This window comes from Bactrocera oleae, chromosome 5, assembly GCF_042242935.1.
Source record: "Bactrocera oleae isolate idBacOlea1 chromosome 5, idBacOlea1, whole genome shotgun sequence".
NCBI lineage: Eukaryota > Metazoa > Arthropoda > Insecta > Diptera > Tephritidae > Bactrocera > Bactrocera oleae.
Window position 1 is genome coordinate 25,801,283 of NC_091539.1, and position 10,635 is coordinate 25,811,917.

Here is a 10,635-nt window from a genome sequence, read left to right on the forward strand (position 1 = left end):
TCAAATAAAAGAGTAGGTAGAACAAAATTTAATAGATTAATAATAAATTAGTGTGTTAATAAAATATTAATAATAATAAATTCAATTAAGAACAATTTTTTTTTTATCAAAGTTTAAAACCAAGACAATTTGAAGAAGCAATATAGCGAGCAGTTTTAGAAGCACTGTAACAAATAAAAAGCTAAACGCAACACAGCTGTGAATAAAGAAGTAAATAAGATAAACAAAGTGAGAAAATAAAATAAAATAAAACAAAATGAAAGAAAGGCTGACTCGGCACCAAAAATTGGAAAGTTTAAACTTTTTAATACTTTTTAATACCGCACAAAACAGAACATAAAATACTTATCATGAAACTGAGAGTTTAATCACTAAAAATTTGTATTAACACAATAATAAAAATCAGTTAAACTTCAAGAATTTTTTTAAATAAAAACACAAATGTACACAGCTAAAAAAATTACAGCTTAAGAGCTTGAAGTGTTGCCACCTTAATGATGACTACTTTATGAAAAAATACTCACATTCAAATTCGATGATCAAGTGGAAAATGGGGGGTCCACTTGACGTGTTTTTACTCAGGTATATATTCAGGCCTTCATATACGAATCAAAACAATTAATCACTTAGCAGATTACGTTCCTTGTATCGCCCATTCAGTTGAGTGCAGTTGAATTGGGAACAGAAGCAGTCGACTTCTTTTCTACTTTGCAAGAGCTATACAATTTCTTTACTGTATCTACAAATCGTTGGGAGATTTTGGTACAGCGTACAAATTTAAGAGTTAAGAGTCTTATTCAAACTCGTTGGTGTTTAGGATTATTTACATTAGTTTAAATTTATTTTCTAATAATGTCAAGTTTTGATCTGGCAATACTGTATTATCTAAGTTTTATATTTGTCATCTCTCCTTTATCATTTATTCCCTTTATGATTATCAGTTTTAAAGTTACAGTATTTTAAATTCAGTTGAACCCTTATAAATGTCGGAGGACATGTGTGTGCGAATTCTTCTCTGATTGTAACTCGGTGCTGATTGTACTCATCTCTAGTTTGGTGTCAAGCAAACCGTTCACAATCGTACAAATCCCAATAAAGCATTGAGAGCTCTACCCGCTGGTGAATTAATTATTTAACATTTTGGTGCCTCCTGTGAGGACAAATATTTTTTAATTTCGTTATGTAATAGCGGTTTTGGGATTTCAAGGCGGAGCTCAATTGGTGTACATCAGCAGCGAAAGCAATAAAGCGCATACATGCACGTGTTTCGGAAGGTGCGATGGAAGGTCGTGATGTGTTTCACTTTCAACAGGAGCTCAAGTCGCTTGAATCACATTTTGAGCACCATAATCCTCTGGTTGGAGAAGCTACGTCCTCCGAGATTGGGCCACATGATGCACTTTGGAATCAGTAGAGGAGCTGTATACTGCGGCATGCAGCAGACTTAATCGTCTCATCGTATCGTCAAGGGTTGAATCTAATGTCGCTGACGGAGCGCACAATTGTCCCACAACATCTCTGGATGGCGATTTGGTGGATCTCGTTAGCTTTCCCTTTATTTGATGGAGGCATATATAAATGGTTAGCGTTCAAAGACGGCATTGAAACAATGGCACATAATTCGACATACCCAGAAGCGTTCAAATTGGGAAAACTTCGTCAGGCAGTCAATGTGGCTACTGTTCCTTTAATTGGTGGAATGTACTCGAGTGGCTATCAAGAGGTGTGGAAGGTTTTCAAGGACCGCTATGACCATAAGAAGCAGCAAGCGGAAATACATTTTATTAACCTTAAAACAGCTACCATGAGTCATCACAATCGCTATTGGCTATTGTGGACACGGTATATGAGTCGCTGCGTGATTGCGTGTTATGGATATCCCCATAAATTAGTGGGATACGTTAACTGTACCAATAGTGATGGCAACGCTTCCAGCGATAACTAAGGGAGATTGGTGTATGAGGTGCTCCAGAACAGAAATACCACAGTTAGAAGACCTTTTGAAATTTCTGGAGAGACGTGCTTATAGCCTTGCTCCTGAACCATCGGTCTCATTAATGGTTTGCCGTCAGCAACGACCAGTGAGGACGCATGTGGCTACAACGGATGTAGCTCTGTGTGGTCATTGCGGGTTTGCGCACCGAATCGCCAGGTGTCCTACATTATTGGCTCTTAGTATCGAGCAACGATTTGAAGCCCTAAAGATACTGAAGGTGTGTTACAACTGCTTACGTACGGGTTATTCTTATCGACAGTGTTCATCTGGTAGCTGTCGAAATTGTGGTCGTAAGCACAACACAATCCTATGCCGTGACAAGTTCAACAACACGTCAACGCTTGCATCTACAACGACGCCGACCGTATGCAATGGGGTATCTGCGGAGGTGCCAACAACCACAACAGCATGACTAGCCGGACCTGCAAGACCCCCGCTGCCAACCCAAAGCCGATAACCCTTTTAGCAACCACGCGTGCGTATGCCTTTGGAAAAGCATCAGTGCAGCGAGTGGCACGAGTTCTATGTGATCCCGGATCACAGGTTAGCTTTGTGACGAATCGTCTAGCCAACTGTTTGCGGCTGTATCGACGAAATTGTGATGTGAGGGTAGAAGGTGTAGGTGCTACCATCAATACTCGAATGAAATGCAGCGTTACGTTCACTTTTAGATCAACAACAACTAACTTTGACAGTTTTAGAAGCACTGTAACAAATAAAAAGCTAAACGCAACACAGCTGTGAATAAAGAAGTAAATAAGATAAACAAAGTGAGAAAATAAAATAAAATAAAACAAAATGAAAGAAAGGCTGACTCGGCACCAAAAATTGGAAAGTTTAAACTTTTTAATACTTTTTAATACCGCACAAAACAGAACATAAAATACTTATCATGAAACTGAGAGTTTAATCACTAAAAATTTGTATTAACACAATAATAAAAATCAGTTAAACTTCAAGAATTTTTTTAAATAAAAACACAAATGTACACAGCTAAAAAAATTACAGCTTAAGAGCTTGAAGTGTTGCCACCTTAATGATGACTACTTTATGAAAAAATACTCACATTCAAATTCGATGATCAAGTGGAAAATGGGGGGTCCACTTGACGTGTTTTTACTCAGGTATATATTCAGGCCTTCATATACGAATCAAAACAATTAATCACTTAGCAGATTACGTTCCTTGTATCGCCCATTCAGTTGAGTGCAGTTGAATTGGGAACAGAAGCAGTCGACTTCTTTTCTACTTTGCAAGAGCTATACAATTTCTTTACTGTATCTACAAATCGTTGGGAGATTTTGGTACAGCGTACAAATTTAAGAGTTAAGAGTCTTATTCAAACTCGTTGGTGTTTAGGATTATTTACATTAGTTTAAATTTATTTTCTAATAATGTCAAGTTTTGATCTGGCAATACTGTATTATCTAAGTTTTATATTTGTCATCTCTCCTTTATCATTTATTCCCTTTATGATTATCAGTTTTAAAGTTACAGTATTTTAAATTCAGTTGAACCCTTATAAATGTCGGAGGACATGTGTGTGCGAATTCTTCTCTGATTGTAACTCGGTGCTGATTGTACTCATCTCTAGTTTGGTGTCAAGCAAACCGTTCACAATCGTACAAATCCCAATAAAGCATTGAGAGCTCTACCCGCTGGTGAATTAATTATTTAACATTTTGGTGCCTCCTGTGAGGACAAATATTTTTTAATTTCGTTATGTAATAGCGGTTTTGGGATTTCAAGGCGGAGCTCAATTGGTGTACATCAGCAGCGAAAGCAATAAAGCGCATACATGCACGTGTTTCGGAAGGTGCGATGGAAGGTCGTGATGTGTTTCACTTTCAACAGGAGCTCAAGTCGCTTGAATCACATTTTGAGCACCATAATCCTCTGGTTGGAGAAGCTACGTCCTCCGAGATTGGGCCACATGATGCACTTTGGAATCAGTAGAGGAGCTGTATACTGCGGCATGCAGCAGACTTAATCGTCTCATCGTATCGTCAAGGGTTGAATCTAATGTCGCTGACGGAGCGCACAATTGTCCCACAACATCTCTGGATGGCGATTTGGTGGATCTCGTTAGCTTTCCCTTTATTTGATGGAGGCATATATAAATGGTTAGCGTTCAAAGACGGCATTGAAACAATGGCACATAATTCGACATACCCAGAAGCGTTCAAATTGGGAAAACTTCGTCAGGCAGTCAATGTGGCTACTGTTCCTTTAATTGGTGGAATGTACTCGAGTGGCTATCAAGAGGTGTGGAAGGTTTTCAAGGACCGCTATGACCATAAGAAGCAGCAAGCGGAAATACATTTTATTAACCTTAAAACAGCTACCATGAGTCATCACAATCGCTATTGGCTATTGTGGACACGGTATATGAGTCGCTGCGTGATTGCGTGTTATGGATATCCCCATAAATTAGTGGGATACGTTAACTGTACCAATAGTGATGGCAACGCTTCCAGCGATAACTAAGGGAGATTGGTGTATGAGGTGCTCCAGAACAGAAATACCACAGTTAGAAGACCTTTTGAAATTTCTGGAGAGACGTGCTTATAGCCTTGCTCCTGAACCATCGGTCTCATTAATGGTTTGCCGTCAGCAACGACCAGTGAGGACGCATGTGGCTACAACGGATGTAGCTCTGTGTGGTCATTGCGGGTTTGCGCACCGAATCGCCAGGTGTCCTACATTATTGGCTCTTAGTATCGAGCAACGATTTGAAGCCCTAAAGATACTGAAGGTGTGTTACAACTGCTTACGTACGGGTTATTCTTATCGACAGTGTTCATCTGGTAGCTGTCGAAATTGTGGTCGTAAGCACAACACAATCCTATGCCGTGACAAGTTCAACAACACGTCAACGCTTGCATCTACAACGACGCCGACCGTATGCAATGGGGTATCTGCGGAGGTGCCAACAACCACAACAGCATGACTAGCCGGACCTGCAAGACCCCCGCTGCCAACCCAAAGCCGATAACCCTTTTAGCAACCACGCGTGCGTATGCCTTTGGAAAAGCATCAGTGCAGCGAGTGGCACGAGTTCTATGTGATCCCGGATCACAGGTTAGCTTTGTGACGAATCGTCTAGCCAACTGTTTGCGGCTGTATCGACGAAATTGTGATGTGAGGGTAGAAGGTGTAGGTGCTACCATCAATACTCGAATGAAATGCAGCGTTACGTTCACTTTTAGATCAACAACAACTAACTTTGACATGCGAATTGATGCCTTGGTTTTATCGTCCATTACTTCCCCGACTCCAGCAGTGAAGATTGACATGAATCAATGGCCATATTTAAGAGACATAGATTTGGCGGACAACCGGTTCGGTACGCCTGTAACTATCGACTTTCTTATCGGCGCGGACGGGTGAGGCGACCCATAGAAGGTGAAGTCATCGGTGGAGGACCAAACGAACCTTTTGCCCAGCGTACCCGCTTTGGATGAGTGGTGTTTGGTCCAGCAGCAGTGACCTTTCCTGCAAAGAAATCATAGCTCACACTCACCACTTCGCTAGACAGGGAGGACCACCGGTTGGAGGAACTGGTGTCCAACTTTTGGCAAATAGAGGAAATCACAGTGGTTGACGATCTGCCAGAGAATGAATGTGGGAACATCTTCGAGACCACTCATAGCCGTACCTCAGACGGCCGTTATATCATACACTTACCCTTGCTACGAAAGGCAACGTAATTAGGTGACTCTTATGCACTGGCATTACGGCAATTTCATAGCCTAGAGCGTCGCATGGTTGCGGATCCAGTCGTTAAGGAAAACTTCATTTCATTTATGAGGGAGTATGCAGCACTCGGACACATGGAACTAGTACAACAACCTTACGATCATACTAATTGCTACCACAATCCTCATCATGCGGTCACAACGAAGTTCCGCGTGGTGTTCAACGCTTCGGCACCTACCAGCACTGGAATCTCATCGAACGATATTCAACTGGTAGGTCCAACATTTCAGGATTCGTCGCTATCGAGTGGCGATAACTGCGGACATAGAGAAGATGTTCAGGCAAGTGGTAGTTGCATCTGAACATCGCGACTATCAACGAATTATATGGCGAAAGTCTGCTGAAAACAAGATCCGGGTGTATCACCTGTATACCATCACATATGGCATGGCCTGCAGTCCTCACAATGCAGTACGAACCCTACAACAATGTACTTGTAATAATTCCGCTGTGATTCCCGACATACAACAAGCGACTCGTGCTCGAACTGCGATATTAACCTCGTTTTATGTTGACGACTTCTTAACAAGTTGCGAAAGCGTTACCGAAGCAGTGGAGCTGGCTGAGAACGTGGACGCCATCTTATCTGCGGGACAGTGCACCCTAAGGAAATGGCACTCGAACGATAGTCAGGTGATGATGCGTTTATCTAATGAGCCGTCACTTTCTAGTTATATTTTCTATTCTGGTGAAGCTTCCATTTTGGGCTTAAGATTGGACGCACTGAAAGATCAGTTACTCTTTCGCGTCGATATATGTCAAAGAGTAGAAATTCCAACGAAGCGCTGTGTACTCAGCGAGGTGGCACGTCTCTTCGATCCTACTGGATTATTATCGCCTGTTATCGTAAATGGGAAAATATTCATTCAGCGACTGTGGTCTGCGGGTCTATCCTGGGACTCCCCATTGCCTGAAGATCTTTGCCGCGATTGGTTAAACTATCGGTCACAGCTTCCGGAGCTCAATCAAATTCGCGTCGAATGGTGGATGGGAACGATTCCACGCGTTCAGACATCATTTCACGGGTTTTGCGATTCTAGCTCACATGCTTATGCCGCAGTTATTTATGCGAAGACGTCGAACACAAACGGTTCGGTGCGTTTCACATTTCTGACGGCGCGCACCAAGGTGGCACCACTCAAAACTGCTACGATTCCACGCCTTGACTTGCGGCAGTGCTCCTTCTTGCATAGACATTCCAGAACGTGAGAAAATCTTTGCGATTAGGTGACGTTCCCTACTATCTGTGGTCGGACTCAGCGATCGTATTGTGTTGGCTGAGGAAGGATCCAGCAACACTTAAACCATTCATATCAAATCGGGTTCGTAGAATACAGGAGCTGACATACCCGTGAAGCCCTGGTGTCGATTACTGTGGGCCTTATCAAGACGTATCTCGCAATATTCGTATGCATGGTCACCAAGGCCGTACACATTGAGGTGCTTGATGACCTATCGCCACAGGCCTTTTTAGATGCTTTCACTCGTTTCGTCAGCCGACGCGGTCCCTGTGGGGATTTATATAGTGGTACTGGTACAGTCTTTGTTGGTGCCAACCGACTCTTGAAGGAAGATCTCGCAGCAGCCCCAGTGCGCCACATCAAGGAGGCCTCTGGGAGACTGCTGTGAAGTCCGCTAAGCATCATTTGACACGCTGTGTGGGTGCGCAGGTGATGTAGTCAGTCCTATTATACCACTCTATGACGATCCTGAAGAGAAACTTGCATTAACGCCAGGTGATTTCCATATCAAACATATTCCTAGCAACCGGCTGAAACAATGGCAATGGATACGTCAAATTCAACAAGGATTCTGGGAGCGATGGAATGAGAATCCAGTCTGCAGAGACGGAACAAATGGTTTCAGCGCGCGAGGAATATAAGGGTGAACGATATCGTTCTAGTCAAACACGAGAACCTGCCTCCCACTCACTGGTGCCAGGGTCGAGTGATAACACTTCACCCCGGAGCTGATGGAGTGGTCCGCAATGTCACGTTGAGAACCGCTAGAGGATACATGAAACGAGCCATCCAGAAACTATGTTTATTGATAGAGAACCTTTAGATATCTTTATGACACTTGCGCAAAAAATTAAGAAAAATTTTGCCAGATAAGTCACGGGTAAATGAAAAGCAACCTATTTTTGAACAAGAAAATTAAAAAATCTTTCCAATAAACTAGTTAGTAAATATCCTGACGATTTGGAAGAGACGTTAGGCAATGAATGTATTCATTTACATTGTCAACTCAAATATTTCTTAGCAAATACGGAAGATGTACGCTCTGTCGCGTCCTTTCATATTTTCCTCTTATTTTGACATATTTTTAAGAGAATTGCTCACTACACTTTTACTTTTTTCAATTTTTTTCAGCAATTTGCCTATAGCTGAAATTCCAATACTATAACACGATTTTGCTTTGCGAAAGGCTGCTAAGGTAGTGAGAGAGATCCATTTCGAGGTCCCCTACTGTTTTAAAGAAAAAACACAGAAAAATAAAATTTAATAGGCAATGTTTGTTATCATTCGAAAGATTATACTTTGGCATTTATTTTTTGAAGAGTATCGTTTTCAAATGTTGGCCGCGGCTACGTCTCAGATGGTCCATCCATTGAGTCCAATTTTCGATTACTCGTTCGAGCATTTCGACTGGTAACTGGCGAATGACACGCGTGATGTTTTTCTCCAAGGCCAGCATCGATGCGGGATTGACCGCATAGACTTAAGACACAACATTTTCCCACAGAAAAAAATCTAACGGTGTCATATCACACGAACTTTGTGGCCAATCGACCACCCAAAACGTGAAATTATCTGCTCACCGAAGTGTTCTCTCAATAAATCCATTGATTGATTCGATGTTTTGGAAGTGGCGCCAGAAATGGGCATCATCGCCAAACAAAATTTTGCACGCTTTCAATTTAAGATTTCGACGTAAATTGCGCCAAGTCGTTTCATACGTCAGTCCGAGTTGCTGTGAACGACTCTCCACGGTCTTTGTGTACACTCTTACGTGGTCTATTCAGTCGAATATTATCCAATAATGAATACTGGGTCTCAAGATGGGTGATGGTGTTGCGTATAGTACGCTCAGTAGGCCGATTATGTTGACCATAAAAAAGTACCGCTTTTTTGGATCACCCTATATCTTTTTAAACTCAAATAACAAACCTGAGTTTACATTTTAATTTAAAATATTTGAAGGATTACTTAAATTTGTGACAGAACTCGCAAGATACAACTTAAAGAAATGAAATACAACGACATTCATCAGAATGTAAAAACGTTCAAAGGCCTATCGTAACCTTAGAGAAATGGAATAATAAAACAAAGCAATTATCGCTTTGCAGGCCAATTTTATAAACTCCTAAGCTGATTTTTATTTGGAATCATAATATAAAGGGAACACAAATATAAGTCAACACACCATTTACTTAATTTGTGACCTCCTTCATGAAATATGAAATAATTATTTTAAAACATTTGTTTAATTTTGTTAAGTTTCATTTATATTTATACAAAGCCAAATCCTTCCGAGCACTCATGGATGGCTTTAAGCAGGCTGCTTCCTAATTTTTCATATGAATTGTACATAGGCAAATCCAACTGGTTAAAGCTGAAAAAGGCAAATAGTAATAAGTCAGATTATAAAAATTAATTAAAGAAGTATTTTAATTTGAAATGTATATTTATGAATATATCTTTATCGCAATGTCGCTAAAAATATGGATATCACTTCTTAACAAAAAAGTAATTTTTTATATGTTTACTAGTTGACCCGGCGAACTTCGTACCGCCATACTGCACTACTTTATTTTGTATAGCTGACAGTTGTCCTATCTTAGGTATGAGTACCTATTCAATTTAAACTGGAATCTATAATACCCTCCATATAAAAATGAATCCCTATTTCCCTGGTCTCGCCATAGCTGAAAAGGCGATAGAATTTAATTAAGTAACCACAATTCCGAACAAACGATGCACTACTACTTTCAATATAGTCTATGGCTGTGAATGACGATTACATTTGTTATGCGCGTTTTTTAAAATAGCAAAATTAAATTATTTTTTCAATCTTTCTGAGACATTTTCCTAATACTTTTTTCCGTATGAACCTTCTAGAGTATTAGAAAACTGCAAAAAAAACCAGCCATATCGGTCTAGCCGTTCTCAAGTTATGCCGTGACAACGGGAAACGGGTTTCATTTTTATATTATATATATAGATTAATATCAAAATAATATATAATTTAATACTTACTGTAAAGGCATTAATACTTAGCTAAAGAGTTGAAATTTCTTTATTATTTGTAATCATAACTAAAAGAAAGGGTAGGTTTTAAGAAGGGTCTAATATAGCAGTATATTTCTAATATATATTAATTTTGGAAATCTTGAGTTGTTCAATATCTCTAACGATAATTATGTACTGAATAACATTTCTTTATTGATGAGCCATTTCATCACTTTTTCATTGGTCATATACAGAAATAATTTATGAATATATTTATTTAGTTAACATTTCGTTATATTTTTCTAATAAAAAATTCATTAATTTTTTTTTCTTTGGATGCTTTAGCCTTCTCGACCAAAGAGCAGTTGTTAAGCAGCTGAACTTTGTGGCCAATCGACCACCCAAAACGTGAAATTATCTGCTCACCGAAGTGTTCTCTCAATAAATCCATTGATTGATTCGATGTTTTGGAAGTGGCGCCAGAAATGGGCATCATCGCCAAACAAAATTTTGCACGCTTTCAATTTAAGATTTCGACGTAAATTGCGCCAAGTCGTTTCATACGTCAGTCCGAGTTGCTGTGAACGACTCTCCACGGTCTTTGTGTACACTCTTACGTGGTCTATTCAGTCGAATATTATCCAATAA

General features: G+C 40.1%; 1 protein-coding gene across 1 annotated transcript; it reads left to right on the forward strand.

The window, feature by feature from the left end:
- The first annotated feature begins 6,142 nt into the window (after positions 1 to 6,142).
- On the forward strand, positions 6,143 to 6,964 carry LOC138857347 (uncharacterized). Its single transcript, XM_070109747.1, has one exon. The coding sequence runs from the start codon at positions 6,143 to 6,145 to the stop codon at positions 6,962 to 6,964; it is 822 nt and encodes a 273-aa protein (XP_069965848.1).
- Positions 6,965 to 10,635: the final 3,671 nt, after the last annotated feature.

Excerpts from the sequence above, each read along its gene's own strand:
- LOC138857347 (XM_070109747.1), top strand. The coding sequence starts at position 6,143 with ATGGCCTGCAGTCCTCACAATGCAGTACGAACCCTACAACAATGTACT.